This window comes from Cryptomeria japonica, chromosome 3 (genome assembly GCF_030272615.1).
Source record: "Cryptomeria japonica chromosome 3, Sugi_1.0, whole genome shotgun sequence".
Taxonomy (NCBI): Eukaryota; Viridiplantae; Streptophyta; class Pinopsida; order Cupressales; family Cupressaceae; genus Cryptomeria; species Cryptomeria japonica.
This window is the reverse complement of record NC_081407.1, coordinates 851898299-851920884: the sequence shown is the minus strand read 5'-3', so window position 1 is coordinate 851920884 and position 22586 is coordinate 851898299. Positions and strand designations below refer to the sequence as shown.

The 22586-nt window shown below is 37.4% G+C and overlaps 1 protein-coding gene across 2 annotated transcripts in view; it reads right to left on the bottom strand.

Moving 5' to 3' along the window:
* Window positions 1-22586, bottom strand: part of LOC131047140 (uncharacterized) — a 64180-nt gene that overhangs the window by 1950 nt on the left and 39644 nt on the right. For both annotated transcript variants that reach the window (XM_057980991.2, XM_057980990.1), the window contains exon 4: window positions 19408-19451. In XM_057980991.2, the coding sequence (XP_057836974.1) occupies window positions 19408-19451 (44 nt within the window). The remainder of the gene's footprint in view (window positions 1-19407; window positions 19452-22586) is intronic.

The window sequence follows — 22586 nt, the reverse complement described above, 5'->3', positions numbered from 1 at the left end:
CTCTTGGGGAAAGAACTGGGTAATCATACAGATGAAATAGCTAAATTGAACATTGGTGGGGCCACTTGGGGATAGTAGGGATCGGCCCTTGCTAGCCTATGCCATGCACATAGCATTCAAACATGGGATGAAAAATAGCCTGAGGTTGGAGTTTTGGGACTCACACTGGAACTTCCTTGATCATTTCTTTTTAAAGGCTATGCGACCCCTGGAATGACCCGAGTACCTTCAGCAGAAGTGAGAAATTGCCCCTTTGGAATAATTTCATACTTACAAAAGTCAAGTTCAATCTCTTGTTAACAGAAATCAATCAAAAACAGTAAACAAAACCAAGTTTTTTCTGGTAGGTTGTATCTGTTTAGTTCAACGTAAAGGACCTAGTCCAAAAAGAAAAAGAATATGCTAGATGCAATAACAACATTCCCATTGACTGGGAGCTGAAATAGAAGTGTTGAACTCAGCTGCTATTATGAACCTGTCTAAATAAAGAGATCCTATATTGGTAAGTATATGATAATGAAATTCTACATATAATATATATAAGATTATTACTTCCCTTGTATTCCTTTACAAGGTTACACCTTATCATCAAATCTTACAGAAAAAGGAAACATTGGAAGAAGAGGGACTGGCAGGCTCTTTACAGATCTAGGCAACAACCAAGTGTTATCTTTCACATTGGAATAGGTATTGACACAAATAATATTACCAAAACACCTATGAGGAGGGATTTTGGTCAAGCTATGAGGATTGACATGGGAACTTTAAATTATAGGAGATTCCAAGCTCTGTTTGAATAAACTCCCAAGCAAGCAGGTACCTCAGATCCAGTCAAAACTTGTTGGAGAAATGCAAAGGTTTTCCTTAGACAATTTGTGTTAGTCGCTATGATGGTAAAAGGAATCCAAATCAGGGAGTAAACTGTCATGTACTTGTACGCATGCTTATTTTTAAATGGGTCAAGGATTGTCCTATGTGTGACATGTATAGCCCATTCTCTTAGTTAAATAGAAGTTTGTATATTCCAGTAATCAGACTTAAAAAGAAAATGTAGCTGCCTGTTGTGACCATTTCACACATCGCCCCATTAAAATGGGGACCCCCTCTTTTTGCTTTTGTTTTGCCTATTCTTCTCTCTGCTTTTAGGGTTTTGAGTAAGTGAGTGAGTCGTTTGGACTAGGGTTAAGCCTTAGGGGTTCCTTTTGGATATTTTCAAGCCGAGTCCAGTCAAATTTTTGAAAGATTATTATGCATCCTCCCGAGGCTTGCAATTTTGAAATAGGATGAACCTGTCAGAAAGTCAGGTATGTCTCAGGATGGGTCCAGTCAGGATTTTGAGGGCAAATTCAAATTTTGTCTAGGTATTAGCATTTTAATGATGGAATTGTGCATTTTTGTCTGGGTAAATTTTGACCAAATTTTTGAAGACTTGATAACCGATTCCCGGCCTTGGAGATGACCTAATTATGCCTTGTCAAGTGACTGAAGACCTAAATTTTGGATATTTTGGCTTATAGAGGTGAAATCGCTCCTGTCCCTCTCCCAGGGACCAAGGCGAAAATGATATTTAATGCATATCTGTCTCTAACTTCCTTTAATTGTTTTATGCAGGGTCGCCAGGGGATATAATTGGACGTAAATTGAAGATTTTGAAGATTTTGAAGACTCGAAAATGATAAATTTTGAAGGTTTAGGGTGAATGCGCTCCTGTCCTCTACTGAAGGACCAAGGCGAAATGGTTTACTTAGGTCATTCTTGGCCTTGATTGGCCAAATTGAAGCGCCAAGGATACAATGATGGATGAAATCAACATGATAGAACACCCAGACTTAGTCAAAAGCGATGAAAGGTTGAACTTTTTGTCTAGCAAGATGAATTCGCTCTTGTCCCTCACCAAGGGACGAGAGCGATTTTCTTTGTGCACACCTTCTTGGACCTTTCAGGATTTGTGCTCTCGTTCACGGATGGCGCAAAGATGATATCTTCCCCAGCAAAGGAAATTTAAGATGAAAAGTGGAAGGATTTGGCCTTGAGAACAAAAGGCGCTCCTGTCCCCCACTGAAGGATCGGAGCTTGAATTCCAAATTTGCATTCTCCTCACAAGATTTAAGTGATTTCGCGATTTGAAGAGGTCAAGAGAAGTATGTTTTATTCGTTGAATATAACTTGAGTGGCCTACGAAGGAGAAAATCAACCCAAGTTGCAATAGGCGCTCCTGTCCCTCACCAAGGGACCAGAGCGATTTTTAAAGGAAGCTCCTCTCCCTCTTCAAGGGACCAGAGCGATTTTCTCACACGACAAATTTTTGGCAAAGGTAAAGCGAGTTACAAGTTTGAGATGAATGGAGGAAGGCGTAATCGATCCATTGAAGATAATTTTGAAAGTTAGCAAAACACAAGTGAACTCATAATGGCCAAGGCGCTCCTGTCCCTCACCAAGGGACTAGGGCGAAAAACACATTATCAAGTCTTCCTTCCCAAATTGGGACGAATCCATGTCAAGGCATAAGATTGGAATGATATTTAAAGTGCTTCAAGGAAGAACGAAGTTGCAAAGACCACAAAACTTGATGAAAATTGGCTAGGGCGCTCCTGTCCCTCACCAAGGGACCAGAGCGAAATCTTTAAATTTGCCTAATAGCCTAACATTTTGGAATGCTACTTTCGTTTCCAAAACTCAAGATGGAATAAGGAATGATGTTTTGTGCCTTGAAGGAAATTAGATATTGATGTGGTTAAGAATTTGTGCTATGGACTAAAAATCGCTCCTGTCCTTCACTGGAGGACCAGGGCGATTTCTATAAAATCAATCATTTCCTTCCAAGAACACGTCAAGGCAAGGTTGTGCAAAGTCAGAAATGTCTTTAAGAGGATGGTGAACAAAGAATTGACCCCAAGAATCAACAATCCTAGGCTCAAGAACAAAAATCGCTCCTGTCCTTCACTGGAGGACCAGGGCGAAAATCTTTGGAGAGTCTATGTTGCCTTGGAGAAACGAGTTAAGCATGCATAGAACGAACAATAAGGATCATTGCCTACCTCACATCATGAATTGGCAATTTGGAAAATGAAGTCCAAGGACAAAAGGTGGGATTGCTCCTGTCCCTCACCAAGGGACCAGGGCGAAAATGTTTAAAAGCAAGCTCTTTCCAAAGGTCACATGAATTAAACTCAAAATTCCAAGCAAGAGTGCCATTTTGAACGTCAAGGATGGGATTTTGAACGTAAAAAACTAGAAATGCGAGGTCTAAAGTGCATGATCGCTCTTGTCCCTCTCCAAGGGACCAGAGCGATGTTATTAATGTCCATTATTTTCCCATGCTTGAACACTTACTTCCAAAAACTCGTATTAAATGCCAAATTCGCTAAAACCTTGAAATATTCTAATTAAGTTGGCATTTAATAAAGGTGCGTTGATATTTAATAATTAATTTAAGCCTTTAAAAAATCAAAATTTTTAATTATAAAGGCATTTAAAATTAATTATTATTAAATTAAATTTAAAAATAGAGCGCTTGGGGTATTATTTTAATATTTTTTATAAAAGTCGGCCTCTTCTTTTATTAAATTTTGTTTATTTTTTTGGCCTATTTTCACCAAGTTGGCCTATGAGGAATGAGGTAATGAGCGCCTATATAGTTGTGGTGTTTTGAAGCATTTTAATCCATCATTTAATCATCCATTCAAGTGCGATTTGAAGAAGCAATAAAGGTGCGAAATCTGGTCTAAGAAGGAGCGAATTTGGTTGAAGGCTAGAGGTGGTAAAGTTAATGCTTGCGAAGTCTAGAGGAAGACCATTTTGTTGAAGGGAGAGCCTCGATCCACATTTTGCCTAGCGAACTTGCCTAATTTTGCATTATTTCTTAGAATTAGTTCTCAAGTGGAGGTATGGCGAGATCTTCCTTGTTCAAATGTTGAAATTTTGAATTTCAAATTACGTAGTCATATTTAGGAAATGATAATTCAACGATTTATCATGAAGTTTCCTAATTGAAATCTTTGAATCTCCTTTCTACTCTATATGTTTAAATTGCAAAATATATTACTCATTATGAAATGTTGTGTAGGTGTCAAAATGGCGACCCCGAAGGCAGGAGCATCCACTAGTCGTCCAGCTCTCATGAAGGAAGATCAAAAGAATGAAGAATTGGAGACCAAGATCGTGTCAAAATGGAGCAACATTGGAGATACCAACTTGGGAAACTTCAGTGTGAAGAAGTTTCGAGAGGTCCCTTACATTGGAAAGCCATCACCTGTCGCAAGGAGAATAATTGAAAGTGGCATTATCAAGGCGGCCGGCTTCCCTCCAGCCATCCAGTGTCATGAGCTGATGATTGAGTGTGCCCGCCATTATGACCCACAATCAAGATCAATCGTGTCCAAGGAAGGAAACACTTTGGCTTACCTTTCAGATGAGGCTATCAGTGAAGCTCTCCATCTGCCAGAACATAAAGATATGATTTACAAAAGCTTGGAAGGGGCTAGGTCCATGTACGAAGATGATCCAAACACTTGCTTGAGCATCATCAATAAGAATTGGTTACTCAAAAGTCGTCCTCGCCTGAGCAAGATTCCCAACACACCACATAGGATCGACTTCCAGGAGGAGTATAGAGATTTGATAACTTTACTCAATCGAGTTACAGGGGCTCCTCAAGCCTTCTGTTTTGAGAAGTGGATGTTCTACTTCATCCAAGTGATAGTTCAAGGGAAAGGAACAATTCATTGGGCTAGAATTATTAGCCATTGCTTGGACGTGCAGTTGAGAAGACTGAAGGCTACCAAGTCTTTCCACATGAGCTCGTACATCATATATGCCTTGGTCAGGAGTTTTGAATATGCAGGACTACCTCACAGAGGAGTGATCGGAAGAGGACCTGGAGAAGTCAGAGTTTGTGAATCTTATGTTCATTTGCATCACCCACCTGGAAGTAACTACAAGTTAGTTAATGATACCTTCACGATGAACATCACCAGGACATTGCAAGGCGAGATTCACAATCAGATATCCCAAGATGCACAAGAGCTTGTAAAGAGGTATGGTGCTTGGTTTATCCAATTCCAGAAGTTTACATATATTAGAGTTCATGGGTGTCCTTCACCTCCATATATGTTGCCAAGATATCCGACAAACAGAATAGTGTTACTGGAGGTAACCAGGCAGTTGGCGGCTTATGAGAAGGCATTCAGACACAGGCATGGAAATGGAATTCCGGTACCTATCATACTAGGGAATTCAGTTGAGGTATGTCCTAATGCTCTAGCCATGGATGATGCAGAGAAAGAGTTGGCCTTATATTCCTTCTCGTTCTTTGCCTTGAGAGAAAACTTCGATCCTTATGGATATATAGAAGAAACAGTTGGTAGAAAGTACAAGCACGAATTTCAGATAGAGGACTTTTTGATGAATCTCTCAGATGATTTAGAAGTGAAAAGAAAGATGCATTCCAGGTTACCTTTGGATCTCATCAGGAAATGCAAAGTTTACAGAGTGGCCGATCAAGCCCAGGACAATGGCAAACATCTCCAATCATCTTATGACCAAGAGGACAAAACAGTGAAGATAGATTGGAACGAGCCTGAGATTACAGACTTGAGAACTTTGATGGCCCCAGTTTTGTCTTGTACTCGCAGATGGGTGGATATACAACATCAAAAGTTGAGAGAACAGAACACATCAATGACTTTTACTTTGGAGGAAAGGCCAAGGGAAGGAGGAGCAAGCACAAGCAAAGGCAATCCTCATCCTAGGAGCACAAATGAAGACAATCCTCACCCGAGATGCGTAAGTGAAGGCAATCCTCATCCTAGAAGTGCGAAGAGGAAAGAAAGACCTGAGAAAAGGGAACCCTCCAAGAAAAAGCAAGAGGCCCATCGAGATCACTCATCTGGCACATCTTCTCGACATGAAAAAAGGACAAGTCAAGGACAAGAGAAGAGGGTACTTGAAGTTGAGGAATCTATGGAATCAATGGTTCAGAATGATAAACATGAAGAAAGGCAAGCACCTCAACGTTCATCAAGTCAATCTCCCCAAGTCAATGAGCTACATGAAGACAAGAATGATGATGAAGTGACATCTCCTCTCCGAGAAGAGGGATTAGTGCCTAAAGAGATACAAGTTAGAGAGACAAGCTCCGCCATTCCAGATTGGTTAAAGGAGAGGCTAACAAGGGTGATTGTGATCGAAGATGAAGATAATGTAATTGATTTAGAAAGCCTTGTTGGAAATTCTCAGGGAGTAACAGAAAGGAAGAAGGCCACCAAGATGTCCAAGATGATCAGAGATGAGATAGGGTCCAGGAAGTTGTAGATAGCTACACCAACAGTGGACAAATATGAAGGTGAAATCCTTGCAGAAGAGTATGATGTAGAAACATTTGAGCTTGGTCCACTCACAGCCGAGCAGACACTGGATGAGGCCACTGATTCATTTGAGGCACTTAAAGACAAGCTTAAAGAAGAAATGGAAAAGAATAGAAAGCTTGAGCGAGAGGTCGGTGCTTGGAGAGGCTACTTTAGTCATCTCAATCAGCCTTTGGGACGTCAGGATCCAGCAGTATCTCCTGTGCAAGCACTTCCCCTTGAATCAGTCAGCGAGGCAGAAAGAGTTAAAAGCTTGGTTCAGCTTATGAGCTCTTGGATTGACAAATCCCATATCGTTGCCATTGAGTTCGCAACAAGAATGATGCAGACCACCCATCGAGCTATCCAGGTCCTTGAGATCATTCACAACCTAATGATAACAGTAGCCGCCTTTGCCCACACTAGAGATGTTATCATTCCTGTTCTGCAAGTAATCAGGCAAACACCAAGGAAGATCTTAGCACAAGAAAAGATAATGGATGGAGGAGCTCATAATTTACTCCAGTGGTCAACTCTACTTCAGATGAAGGAAGTTCTTTTCGAAGACATTAGTACCAAATGCAATCAAGTTGAGGAGGTCATCCATCCAATTCAGGACAAGGTGTTTGAGGTGTTATGTTCTATTCTTGGCAGGAGGATTGAAGATGAGATAGATTTGAATCTTCAAGAGTTGGAGGAGAAGGTCAAGGTCATCTTTTGCAAAGATGAGAATGTTATCACAGATGAGCAAAGAGATCAAATGTTCACCACTATGCTCCTGATTGAGAAAATCAAAGAACTCGAGCCTGGATGGGACGTAGCTCTTCTCAAGGCTTTTGATCAAGTCATCCACTTGGAGGAACGAATGAGGAATCTTCCAGAGATTCCTATTGCTGAGATCGAAGGAATTGTGTGTAGATTCACTGCATATGCTAAGAAGGAGCATTGGAAAGGAAACAAGGTTCTAGAAGAGAGGTTGTTATAGATGATGTGGCACCTTAATTATCATTGGTCTATGTTTCCTATATTTTTGTGCCAATTAAATATTTGGCTATGCATTTAATATTGTTCAATAAAAGGGGAACTTTTTGTAATAAACCCTAATTAGGGTTTAGGTGTCAGAATCTCAGTCGTTGATCTTCTTTTGATCTGGGCCGTTCATTGTAATTGAGGATGCTATATATACCCTCATTCATTTTCATTTTGTAATTAGAAAATTAGAGTATAGATAGAGAATAGCATAATAGAATTAGAGCTTTTGGAGAGAAGAAAGTTATTTTGTAGTGAGATTGAGTTTTGAAGAGAGAATTTCAAGCAATTGTTGTCTATTTTGGCTTTGAGATCAATAAAATATTGAAGTTATGGTGTTTTATTGCAATTCTTGTGGCTACTTTCATGGTTGCTTACTTTCTTGAATCATTCTTGGTCGAAGTAGTATTTGAATTTGAAGGACTAAGTGTTGAGCTTGATCTTTGGTGAGATTCACGTTCCAAACCACTAGCTTCTTGCTAATTGTAAGGACACCTTGTGTGGTCAACTGGAGATATTTGGATTACTTAAACCTTCAGTCATTATTGAACTATTGACATGTACCTTCATGGTAGTGTCTATGATTCTTGATGAACTGAAAAATCAATAGTCACCTTAGAAGATCGCATCAACTTCAGTAGAGTTGCTATTCCTTGGCAATACTGAAATTGGTAGAATCTTACCAAGTCTAGCCCACATTGAGTCATTCTTAGGATTAGATTAGAATTCATCCCTTGCAAACTCTACCTTTTGATCTTTTTGAAAACTTGTTAGTTTTAGGAAAATCTGTTCCTAAACGGAAACGTAAGGCCCCTTGATGAAACAGCATTCACAACGACCACTGGTGCTTATCCACACGTAGAGACCCTACATCAAAGAACCTTGGAGTCATCCTGATTGATCCTTCTCCGCGATATCTTCAGCAATCAGAGGCTTTATTCAAGAGAGGATAAGGTACCCTTGGGTATTTTATTCTGTGTTAGGCGGTGTACAAAATACATGTCAACACTGCCCCAACCTGATTGAGCTATGAGCAGAAGTTAGATATTCATTTGGACATCATTGGTTCTGTCTGTGGCTTTAGCATTTGGACGATTCCCCTCTCAAACTAGCACTGTTTTCTTATTTGTTATAAAGGAATTTTGCACTGTCCCTGAAATAATGTGCCTCCCTATTTCATTTAATGAATCTGTGGGGAACAGTATTGCTTTGTTTCTGTGAATATGTTGCTTTGTTTTGCACTAGTTCAGATAATGCCTAGCAAATGAAAGCATATTCCCGGAAAACAGGATCCTTATTAGAGATCCCAATAGACATCATCAATGAACATTCGGTAAATTATTCCATTCTACAAGGCAAGACTGAAACATTCATTTTCCCAATCTGCAATAATGGTAGATAAGATTGTGTTCATTAGTTTTCCAGATTTTACCTATATTACGTTTTTAACCTTTCCCCAGTCTTCTGTTTTTGTCTTAAAGTAATCAATTTCTGTACACAATAATCGGAGAGTGTTCCATGGAAATTTTCACCACGGCCAAAGATAATCCATAGGAAAGAGATAAGAACTTAGAAGCAAGTGATGAGTTTGAAAAGCTTGAATCACAAATCAGAATCTAGAGCAGAGAACATCCCCTTTTCAACAACAAAGCATCTTCAAATTCTCAACAAAGCAATCAGAAAGACCCAAATTAGACCAAAAGAATATGAAAAAGTCCTATATGATGTTGGTCCTAAACTTTAAGAGCTTGGAAGTTGTCAAGAAATTGAAATATCAGAAGTTTGGCATGCATGTGGGTCTTGACATCAAATGGACTGTGGCAGATTCAGATGAAAACTTCTTATTGAAGTCACCTCAAGGACTCACAAGAGCAGGAATCCTTTGCAGCACCAAAGAACCTTCCACACTAGAGAGAAGCAATGAAGAATGTTATATTGCTAATAATGATACAATGCATACAAGATGAATAAAGTACAAGAGAACCCTTGTTTATATAGGCAAGGGTGAGACATTAAAAAAATAGGATTATGACAAGTGTCACAATCATGACATGAGACACAAAAAGTAACTACTCTAAATGTGACCTAACTTAACTAACTAGATGTAGAAAGGATTGGCAAGTGAAACCAGTAAGAAAATAACCCTATTCACACCAAACCCAACCTTTTGAATGCAACTTAGGGAGAAAAAAGCAAACAAAGATGGGTCTTAGCAACAAAGCCTAATGAGGTACCCATGTACAAAAGAATCTCTCACAAACAGAGAAAATAAGAAAACCCGTAGGAAAACACTCCTCTCCAAAAGAGAGAAAACATGAAAAAAACACATGTGCAAGTGAAGGAATGAGAACTCGAGTCAAGACTACCCCCAAAGACAACTTCTTTCGCCAATGTACAAAATGTGATCTCTGAGAAGGATAAAACCTTCTGTCAAGAAAAGTCCTCCTAGAAGAGAGAGAAGAGAGACCATGCAGTCCCCCACAATGTTGATTTTTTTGCACCAATGGTAGATGCTCAACATGGAATGCTAAAAATGATTAAAGGACACTGAACTACATTTCTCCCCTTGGGAAGAAAAAAAGGCCACGATGTCTACAAAAGATGGAATATGATAAAAGAAAACTCAAAATGTATGTCTCTGAAAACTAGTCAAATGTTGCCTTGCTGGTGCCAAAAGATGCCCCACCAAAATCAAGAGCTCCAAGCCTAATTAAAAAGTGTGACAAACCAAAAACATGTGGAAACTAATGAAGAGCAAGATCTAAAGATAATGGGACAACGGCAGAACTAGAACCATCGTCAAAGAGGATATGAATGTCCTCAATGGTGTCCTCCAAGTCTACAAGATAGGACTTACAAAACAAACTCAAAATATCCATCAAGTACTCATCCCAAGAAGTTGCATTTGGAAAACTAGGACAATCCTCTATATCTGCACCAGGAAACAATGAAACTAAAGGATTAAGAAGAGTCTTTGTAGGAGGAGAAGAAGCATCGTGAGAACCTTAGTGTCATCAAAACTTTCCCATTAAGCAAACTCCATAAGTGTATCGTAGTCATATGGTATATTCTTTGAACCATGAAGAGGTATAAGACAGTCCAAAGAAAGATCATTAATGTATGAATGAGTATCAGAGTCTCCATGACTCTTCCAAATTTTGTTCAAAACACAAGGGCACTCGATGTGTGAAATGGCCCACGGTGTGGCATCATCAACATGACAACTAATCATTCGTAGGACATGACCATTCTTGCTAGCCAAAGCTAGATGTCTCGTAGAAGTACTCGGTTGAGGAACAAGCCCATAGAGATGTGGAAAAAGATGAAGGCAACACTAGTGCCTCAAGATACCATCTCTTTGTTGCTTACAATTCTCCCTTTTCAAGACAATTACAAAGGATGGATTGAAAAACACATTATGAACCAAGAGTCCCTCCCATGCAAAAACAATAAAAAATTACATGGACATGAAACCCTCAACAAAAATTATAATGTCCCAACAAAGTACAAGAAGTATTGATGTGCATTTTTTGCAAATAGATTGATTGTTTATAATACGCAATGATTTTTACAATTTTTAGAAAATCGACTTTTCAAATAGAAAATTGAGATTATAATCAGATTCCTTGCAATTTTTTTATCAACTTCAAAAAAATGTTTACCCAATTTTATCTTCATGAAAAAAAGTTATGCCATGTTGAAAAAAAAGAGCTTCAAAGAGAATTTTTGCAACTGCAACGTAGCAAAATTTGAAGGAATCAAGTGGAGCACTAGGAAGAGAGTGAAGAGAGATTTCCACCACCTATAAGAAGGAAAAAATCTAACTCTTTAGGTGAAAAATTATGCTCTATTGACAAAATCAGCCTCTTTGTGCAAAAATGGCCCCTAGGGCTATCCAAGGGTAGAGCTCTAGACCAAGCGGAAAGTAGGTGGCACACAGGAGGCAAGATCCAAGCAAAGAGGGCAAAGCAAAGGTTGAGATTTGACAAAGACACCAAGCAAAGTGAAGGTGTTGAGGAAGCAAAGAGTCCAACATTGTATGGCAAACTAAATACATTTGATAGTATGATACTTCATTATTGATCAATGCCAAATGTGAATTGATAGTTCAGATTTGAATTGGAAGATGGAACAATGCAAAATGACAGAAGAAAATCATTTAATAGTATGCTACTTTATCATTGATCAATGCGTGAGGAAAACCCAACGATAGAAGGGGTGCTTTTAGGGACATTTTAGAGTTTTTGGATGCAAAAAAAGGTCAAAAATGTTCATTTTTATTATGTTTTGGTGCTCAATGCCTTTGGATACACCCCAGTTTGTACTTGGGTTCGTACCTAGTGAACCCAAACCCTTGGGTACGTACCCAGGGTGAATCCAGACGAACCCCCCGGTGAACCCAAACCCAAGTGAACCCAGTTCGGGTGCATGGACCAAAACAAGCGAACCCGGTAACTCAGCTATTAAGTGTAAAGTGTAAAGCATATCTAGGTGTATGGGGTCTATGTACTTGTTGTGACGTATTCACACATCACCCCATTGCAAATTGGGACCCCTACTTTCTGCTTTCTATGGTTTTCTTTTTAGGTCTTTTAGGTTCTTGTCTATTGACCTTTTGCATTTGAAGGGTCACCAAGGGGCTCATTAGGGTAGCAGGCTCTGCTTGAGTCAGGTGGATCTCCTCAAGAGGTCAGGTCGATTGAGTGATTAGGGGTAATTTAGATCATTCCTAGGGTGATTTTTGTGTACTATCTGGTCGCACTTCAAGTTGCTAAATCAAACCTTGGTTGAATGCATAATGTCCTCCTAGGTCCCATTCCTTACATCAAGGGCAGAACGAATTCGCCTTGAGAAGTCTGGAATGTCATCTTGATCCTCAAATGTCCTGAAATTTGGCTGTCTGGAATGTCATCCTGATCCTCAAATGTCTTGAAATTTGGTTGTCTGGAATGTCATCCTGATCCTCAAATGTCCTGAAATTTGGCTGTCTGGAATGTCATCCTGATCCTAAAATTTGACTAAGTCTGGAAAATTGAAGAATCCTCCAAAAACTAGATTTTGCATTATAACTCCTGGAGGTCCGAAATCACTCTCAAACATTTCTTATACTTAAATGTTATATTCCATATATGAATCCTGATGGAGAGGCTAAAATGTCAAATTTCTCTCCTAACCCTTCCAAAGGGTCTAGAGCGAAATTTCACAAAGGACCTAAATTCTTCACCTAAATCATTGAATGGTCGAGCAAATTTGCAAGGATATGGAAGGAAATGGATCTAGGATCAAGTCTAAGACAAAGTCAAGTTAGTTTGAAGGTGAATTGAGCCTAGAATAGGAATTTCGCTCCTGACCCTTCCAAAGGGTCCAGAGCGAATTTCTCTATAAGACACTCTACATTGCCCAAAGCTATGAACTAATCCACGTCCCAGGTATTATTGAAGGCAATTCACTTGTTTGAATGAATAAATGTGGGAAATGGAGTCAGAATTCAACCCAAAACGCAAATTTCGCTCCTGACCCTTCCAAAGGGTCCAGAGCAAAATTCATTTAAGACCGTATTTCTTCACAAAATCTTGAACTAGATGCCAACTTGAGGAGCAAATTCACTTGATCATGATGGAAGGAGGCCTAAGAAGTTATATTCAAGCCAAGGAAGGGAGGAAAAAGGTGAGAAATGAGCTCAAGTAAGAATTTTGCTCCTGACCCTTCCAAAGGGTCCAGAGCGAAATTGACATAACCTTCATTTTCTTCCTTGTTTAGACCAACATTTTAGTTCCTTGGGCATATTTGGAAGTGGATTAACATGTCTTTGCCTTTTGAAGTGATGGAATGTGAAGAAGTGAAGGATTTTAGCCTAAAACTAGAATTTCGCTCCTGAACCTTCCAAAGGGTCCAGAGCGAAATTCCCAAAATCTACCTTTTTCTCTCAATTTTGTGTCAAGCCAAGTGTGGATCAGGGTGAATTAAGATTGAAGATGTCCTTAAGCATGGCTTTGAGTTGCTTGTGATCACCAAATGTGAAGGAATTGAGCTAAAACTAGAATTTCGCTCCTGACACTTCCAAAGGGTCCAGAGCGAAATCCTAAATAGGTCCAATCCCTGGGCCATGGTTTTGAGCGAATTTCCCCTTTCAGGGCTTTTTTGGGGTCAAACAAGTGTTGTCATCATAAGAAAGGGATCCAAAGGTGACAATCAAACAAAACAAGGGATAAAAAAATGAAGCTAAGTGAAAGAAAAGAAGCAAGACATGAATTTCACTCCTGACCCTTCCAAAGGGTTTAGAGCGAAATTCCCCAAATCACCTAATTTGCCCATGATTGAGATTAAGAGATGGATTCCCAGGCCTTGGTGGAGAGAATACTAGTGTATGCTTGCCTTGGAAGGCATTTTGGAGTAGAGAAATGATAGAATTTGTCCTAGAATGTGAATTTAGCTTCTGACCCTTCCAAAGGGTCCAAAGTGAAATTCTTAAAACCTCTATTTAGCTCCAATTTTGCATCAAACCTAGTGTTGATTGAGATTAAAGGCATCCTTAGACATGCATTTGAGCAAATTGTGGTCACAAAATTTGAAGATTTTGTACTAAAATGTGAATTTCGCTCCTGACCCTTCCAAAGGATCCAAAGCGAAATTCCTTATAGGTCCTGTCCTTGGCCAAGGTCCAAAGCGAAATCCTCTTTTTTGGTCTTTTTGGAGGTCAAATCAATAATGTCTTCAGGAGAAAGCGATTCAAAGGTCAAGAAAAGTTCAAGGCAAGGAGATGATGAAAATTGAGCTAAAATGCAAATTTCGCTCCTGACCCTTCCAAAGGGTCCAGAGCGAAATTCTTATAGGGCCTGTCCCTGGGGAGGATCTTGAGCGAATTTCATTCTAATGCCTTTTTGTTGATGATTTAAGGAAGAAAATGCTATGTGAGATAAATATATCATGTGTACTTAATCATATTTTGGTTTGTTTTGCAGGTGGAAGAAAATCAGGCCAGGACAAGGACGACCTATTCTAAGTCCATCACCATCAAGGACGTCCCAGATGCATAAAGGAGGACTCAAGGTGTTTTGAAGCGTTGGAAGACTTCAAGTGTTTGAGGAGCTGCAAGCTAGCCTCAAGACCTCATTCTACCACATGAAGAAACCACATGATGACAGAGAAGAATGAAACTTCAAGGAGAGGTATGCTACCAGACAAAGAACACTTGACAATGAGGAAGCCTCATCAAGCATATGGGAGTCAAGGAGGTACATCATTCTTCGCATCAAGGACAGAGGAGGATGAACCAAGATACAAACCTCAGACAAGGTGGCATCCCAGTCACTTTTCCTCTAGTCGGATTGGTCCACCTCAGCATGTCCAGATTCAATGTACCTGAATCATCGGGGACGGCACAAACTTCGATGTACCTACCCCTGCTTCCTATTGGTCCTCACTCTTGGAATGTAATTTTCTCATTGGCTAAGGAAGTTTGTTGTAACAAACCCTAATTAGGGTTTCTATCTTGTAATCCTAGCCATTGATTCTAAGTCAATCAGAGCCATCAATTTGTAAAGGGCTCTCTATATAAAGCCCTGGCTCTTCATTTGTAGGGGTTAATAGTTAAGAGTTAGCTAATAAGAGTTAGTAGCTAGAATATTGAATAGAATAAAAGTTAGAGTAGATTAGGAAGAGAAGGCAAGAAATTGTTGCCTTGATTGTAAATGAACTCCATTTTCATTGAAGATATGGGGAAATATGTCGTTTCTTTGCAATATGCATGGTTTCTCGTTGAATCTTCATTTTAGATGGTAAATGTTTAGATTGAATAAAAGAAGTTATTGAATGCACTCGCATGGAATCCACCTAGTCCAAACCACTAGCCTCTTGTTGATTGTAAGAGTGCCCTGGGTGGTCAACTGACATTGAATGAGCATAATCCCAAGTCGTTACGCGTCTATTGTTCATGCATTAACTTGAATGATGATCAATGTTTGACAGTAATACTTTGAACATCTTCAGAACTACCCTAGAAGATCACTGAGCTGGTGTTAAATTGTTCAGTTTGATGGCGAGACCTAGCCCAGTAGGACTCCAACTAGTCATTCATCCATCTTCTCACATTCTAGGTCTTAGAGTAGACTTTCTGAGCCCTGTATCTTTTGATATTTGTTTATTTTCCAGCTAGTAAATAGGACTTGAGTTCCAGCAAATCAGACGCTCAGGCAGTCAAACGTAAGTCCCCTTGTGATTCCAGCAAAATCACATCACACCACAAGAGCTTATCCACACATAGAGACCCTACATACAAGAACCTTGGAGTCTTCTCGATTGATCCTTAGGCGAAATCTTCAGCATTCGAGGAAACTTTGTTCAAGAGAGGATAAGATACTTTGGTAATTTATTCTGTGTTCGCATGTGCATAAAAGACACATCAACAGTACCCTATATACTTAATAATAAGATTTGAATTAAAAAAAAAATTATTACCCAATTAATACTACGTATAGTATTATGCAAACACAATGACACAAACCAACTAGATTCACTAACAAAGAATATACCCCAGAAATAATTTGAAGATGTGGTCGCCCATGCAAGGATGATATTGATCGTACAATAGAGTAGGGGACCAAAAAGATAACCTCTAGATATTATTTGGAAAGAATATGAAGTAGTAATTATTAGAAGTGAGGTAACACTCAAATCGATATCTTAAAAAAATCAAGAAATTGTTTCTTGCAATGGATACTAACATGTGTTTGTTATCAGGAAAGAGGTAGATGACTTCATATGGCCTTATTATTGAGAAATGCCTTTAGGAGGTGATTAAACTCATGATGGATATCACCATCTTTGCCATTCAATGGATTCTCAATGAAGGATTCCTTCTTGCTGATCATTGCTATGATGTGAAATTGACATCTTAATTTAGAACATGGTGCTCTTGGATTTAGGTGTGGAAAAAGGAAGATATTTGTTTCATGGCCAACGCTTTAGTTCAAAAAGTGGTCTTTGGTGGTTTGGACTCCATTCATAACAGCATTGTGATTGGATGGCCTTATTATGGGTATGTGGATTCCATTTGTGTTGTCTCGCTTGTCACAACATGAGCTTGAGCATAGAAAGGTTGCTAGTAAGGCTTTAGGCTTCTTGAAGGTCATTGTTGGTATTGCAACTCCCAAGGAGATGGATTGAAGTTTTTCCAAAACACAGTTTGGATGTTTCTCTTTTGAATGGGTGTTGTTCTAATCTCTTTTGCTACTTTCTATCTTTTTGGGGTCTACACATTCCAAATTTTGGGTGCAACTTATTTTATATGTAAGGTGATTCCTTGGGCTCTGCTTCTCCCCAATTTTATACCTAAAACCTTTGTAACTTTCTCTTTTCTAATATAAATGGGCATGACTTCCATGGTCACAATTTACCTACCATAAAAAACAAAAAAATCTTAAGTAAAAATTAAAATTTGTATGCAGTAAGTAAACTATTTCTAAAGTGAAATAGAATAACTTAAATAAATAAATCAATTTTGTACTATTTTATTTATTTGAATTATTTTATTTCACTTTAGAACTATTTTACTTACTACATACAAATTTTAATTTTTACTTCAGATTTTTTTGTTTTTTATGGTAGGTAAACTGTGACCATGGAAGTCATGCCCATTTTTATTAGAAAAGAGAAAATTACAAAGGTTTTAGGTATAAAATTGGGAAGAAGCGGAGCCCAAGGAATCACCTTACATATAAAATAAGTTGCACCCAAAATTTAGAATGTGCAGACCCCAAAAAGATAGAAAGTAGCAAAAGAGATTAGAACAACACCCATTCAAAAGAGAAACATCCAAACTGTGTTTTGGTAAAACTTCAATCCATCTCCTTGGGAGTTACAATACCAACAATGACCTTCAAGAAGCCTAAAGCCTTACTAGCAACCTTTCTATGCTCAAGCTCATGTTGTTTCAAGCGAGACAACACAAAGGGAATCCACATACCCATAATAAGGCCATTACTTCATTTTATCTATAGAATAATTGAAATCTTTAGAGTTATTTCAAAAGCTATTTCAAGAGATGTTATTGAAATCTTTAGAATTATTTCATCTTATCTATATTATTTACTTTATTTTTATTTATAGAGCTATTTTACTTTCCTAGGACTATTATAATGTTGATGTCTATATACTTAAAAAATAAACAATAAATTTTCCACTAAATAGATATTAATTAGCATTGAATATATTTATTTTTTATTGTTAACAAAGTAAAATAATAATATATATATTTGTTTTTTTAATATTTATATATTTTATCTTTACATTTCATTATGTCAGCTATATGTTATTTTTTAATAGTTTTAGTTTCTTGTATGCAATTTATGGATTTGATTGTGTGAGAAATTTTTGACCATCAACGTTTCGAATCACACTCTGTGATTCATCATCTTTCAACTCCTTGAACTCTCTTGCATCCTGATGATGAATCACAGAGTGTGATTCAAAACGTTGATGGTCAAAAATTTCTAACACGATCAAATCCAGAAACTGCATACAATATTTGAATGGATTGTGGAAATCTTATAGCTTTGAGTTTTAGTTTCTTTTTTTAAATGTGTTAGTTGTATTTTGGGTTTTATGTACAGTCAAAAGCATCATGTTGTAACTACAGAACACCTCTTGATGCAATTAGAAACAAGAAATTATTGTTATATTTAGAAATACAAATAAAAGCACGTACACATTATAAAAATACAAAAGATTCAATGAATTAAAATTGAATAATATTATAACATTATAACAAAAGGAACCTTTACTGTATTATGATGATAATAAATAAATAACAATGTTAAATTCCTATAACAGAGAAAGAAGGATTATGGAAACCAAGCAATGAGGTAAGAAAATAGTTCTAAAATGCATTAAATCTTTTTAAAATAATTAAATTAGAAAAAAAGAAAGTAGATTTAGCAAAAGCTGAAAGAAATAAAAATGAGAAAGTAATATTGATGTATCTGAAAAACGAACAATCACAAGAGGCTTATAAAGTTAAAAATATAGCAATAAAATTAGCAATATAATGATGGACAAATAACATTAGATTCTAAGGAAAAACATAGCAATAGGCAAAGAATTATAAGTAGGATGATAACAGAAGTATCATCTTATGTGAGGGAAATTGCAAGTAATGAGAAGTTAATACTCCGAGTCAACAATTCTTAAAATATTAACCAGTAATACAATATGATTAAGATAAAAATAATGAGAAAGTAGGGGTTCATCCCATAGTGTGCCGCTTAAGTGGTGGTGGTGTTGTTATGGCCACCAAGGTTCAAACCCCCATTGGGCCATTGTGATCGAAGACTTGTGCCCTCGTTGATCCTACGTGCTCACGGATTTGAACCTCAGCATTAATGCTGCTGGCATTCATGTCACGTGCAGGTCTGGAGTACTTGCATTCATACCAAGGATGAGGTCTCCGATTTGTGGCCCCAATACTGGTCTGGGCCAGTCTAAAAAACCCAGATTCACCAATCAAAAAATAGTAATAAAGTATTAAAATGAGATTCTGCCAAACAAAGGAATCTCGGGATGAAATCATCAAGGATTGTTATATTGAGGATCTTATTAGTATGAGGAATAAGGATTGTGAAGAAATAGGATGAGAATACAATTAAATTAATTAAATAAATAAAATAATAGATAAGAGATGAGGATGGCTACTTCGTATCATAAATATGCAGAGTTCAAAGGTTATTCTAGGTTCTAGCCTTATAAACATAGACATGAAATTATTGTGAATGTAGACACTAGAGTGCAAGCTGATAATTGATTATAATGTGTAAAATATGCATTCGATCAATGTTATATTTAGCAAAATAAATCTGTGGGTGATTATAAAAATCATCAATTATAGATACAATCAAACTCCTGGTTGTGGAAGTAAAAAGTTGCCAGTGTGTCTGCAAATAAGATATTCAGCATTATGATTAATGTTTAATTTTACAATTAAGTTATAAATTCTACATGTCAATGTGAATAATATCTCATTAAATCATACAAAGATCACCTGGAAAAGATAGACTCCTAAGGCAGCGCCTTGATTTTCAAACCCTGCATCACCAAATAAACCATGTCATGCTATAAAATCATTTCTCAATAAAGGACAGAATAATTTCTGCCTGTAAATCCTTGTGCTTGTTGTTTTCATTATATAACTGGAAAAAGGATGGGTTTGATAAGAATAGGATGATGTCAAACAGTATCGCATATAAACGTCTTTGGAAATAAAAGGTCCATGAGTGGATTTAAAGGGGAAAAAGCATCTGAGCTTCCAAATAAGAAAATTTAGATCTGCAAGCAACCATAACCATCCATGGTTTCTTACTGCCTCACTTCAATTTATGCAGCTAAACCAGCATATCAGCATAACATTGAGAAAGATTTGAACCATATAAACCATACAAATTCTATTATAGTAATGATTTACAGATTTCCTTAGGTAAAAGAAAGAGCCAGACAGATCTTAACACCGGCATGAATTGGTATATAGTTTTACTAGCATAAGACCTATATAAACCGAAGTTTGTCATCTACCAATATGCATCACTCAGAACTTTTCACATCATTCAAGCACAGTTTGTGGGTGCAAGAGCGTTCACAGTGGTAACTATTGGCAAATCTCATACCCAAGGTTATAAGAGTCTGGGCTAGTTGCAATGATGGGAGATTTAGATGGAATATTAAGTTGTTTATTATCTTTTAACTTTATGTTATTTTTATATGCTTATTTTTTCCTGATCTATCTCTCACACGCATTCTAGTCTCCTTCCAACACCCATTTCGTTTGTTTCTCTATCTCCCTTCCTCTACCTATTTTTCCTTTTCTCCAAGAAAGCAAGCAACACAAGTGCAGTGTCCCCAGCCTTCAAAAGCTTCCAGAACCTATATTAATAAATATTTCCAGATAAGAAATGAAAATCATATCTGGGAAATCATGATTCCAAAAAACAACAGACAAAAGTCCAGTGTCAAATGTCCTCAAAGAAGTTCTGAAACATGGAGTTAGAAAATTTTCTAACTACAATAATTTTATCCAGTAAATTGACTTATAAATGCATTACTTCAGAATCTGGAGTTCTGGGAAACTAAGCATCAGAAGTGTAGTTTTGCATGTCTGAAAAAAAACTCAAACTGAGAAAAATTTCCAAAAGCCCAGGGCTCTGGGAAATCCAGGGACGATAGCGCAGTATTGCATGTGCTTGGATTCAGAAGTTTTTTTAAGCCTTATCTAGGAATTCATGATTCTAGAAGACTGAGTGACAACACTGCATTGTCTTGGAACAACCTTAGACCTCTGGTGAAAAAGGAACAAAAAGTGGTGCAAGGGGCTCCATCCCATGAAAAGTATAGCCAAAGTCCATAGAAATGTTATGGCAAGTGATTCAAACTTCATTCACTTGATGAAGGTGGTAAAACCATGTAGAAACAGTAAAGGTTCCAAGTTATATCACTGGAAAGCTTAACAAGGAATATATTTGGACACATTCAATTTTAGAAGACTCTAATATTTTATACAAGATACAAATCAAAAGAAGTTCCTTTAGGCATATAAAGCATTGCCCATATCACAATCAGCATTCTGTATGTAAAGCATTGCATCAAGAAGACGACATGAATGTCCAACATAAAATGAGCATGTCTTTGGTTGCATGATTAATGTGAAGATTTGTTTTCTAGCACAGCCCTGATGGTATAGTAATATCATAATAAGGTATAGAATAAGAGAAATGCATGGAAGAAGAGTGTGCAGATATTCTGAGACTGTACCGCAACAAGAAGATTAATGAACTTGACCATTTGAAAATATTGGTTCAAATTGCAAATGGGCTTGGGTAATGAAAGGAGGATGTCACATAGACATATATGACAAAAAGAAAAAACACTTTGTTGGTAGCTAACTCTGGAGTATGAACTACTTGGACCAAAAGATTATGGACTCAATCATATATAGATCAAGAACTACTGGACCAAAAGATTATACACTAGATCATATATAGATCAAGAACTACAAGACCAAAACACTAGGGCCTAGATTATACACAGATCAAGAACTATAGGACCAAAGGTTTATGTACTAGATTACATATTGACTTTATATAGACCACCAAAATCTGGAGCAAGAACTACAGGAACAAAAGATTATGGACTAGATTATATGTAGATTTTTACGCTGATAGGCATTCCCCTTTGGAAACCATCGACCTCCACTGAAACCGGACTTCAAAATTAGTGGCCTGAAGCTTGATGTACATGGTGGATGACCATCAGAAGAATCATGACTGCATAGTTTGGCAATAGCATTTCAAGCATCCTGATTGAAATTCAATGAAGGTGGCAGCCATATTGGTCAGCATTAAAGACGCATGCCCACGGTAATTGCCTGAACAAAGGGAAGCTTGCAATGCACACTAATGAAGTAGTCTTGGTATGAAAGTTTTTATTTGTCATTGTTGAAGATGATCAGCTAAGCTCTACAAAATTTGGTTGTGGTGTACCATATTTCACAAGTAGGAAACCACAGATTAGCTTAAAATTACATTCTAGCAAACCAAAATGATGTTATTTAGAGACTTCAGCATTTTTTAATAGTATTTTTAGGGTGTACAAGTAATGATTTTGAAATGTTTGTGAATATCTAGCAAACCTTTGAAAATTTGATTAAATATTGTTAATTTTTGTCAACTGTAAATATTGACCCAGATTTAGTATTTTTTAGAGAGTCTAGATTTTTTTGGCAACTATTTTCATAAACCCTTTGTCAATCTTGAAAATCTCAAAATGATTCAAAATAAAGCCATGTGTCAATCCTAAAATCTCACAATTTTAATGGAAATGTATGCTTAATGCCTTTCTCCATACATTCTTTTAAATTATAGTAAATTCGAGGTCTCTCTAAATATGAAGATAATTTTAAAATGTCCATACTAAAATTGGAAAATTTATGATGTTCATTGATTTCTATTTTTATTTTTTGATTGAACAAAATCATGGTTTTCCTTAATGAAGTTTATATTTTTCAGGTGTTGCTTTGGAGATGTATTTTGCTAGTTTGAAACTTTGAATGACCTTGGACCACTGCATCCCTGGCACCTCATCTTTGCAACAACTAGAATGGGTCAAGAAAATGCATTTGTTTATCAACACTACCAGCCTCGATCTCAGGTCCAAGCACAGCATTTCAATGCT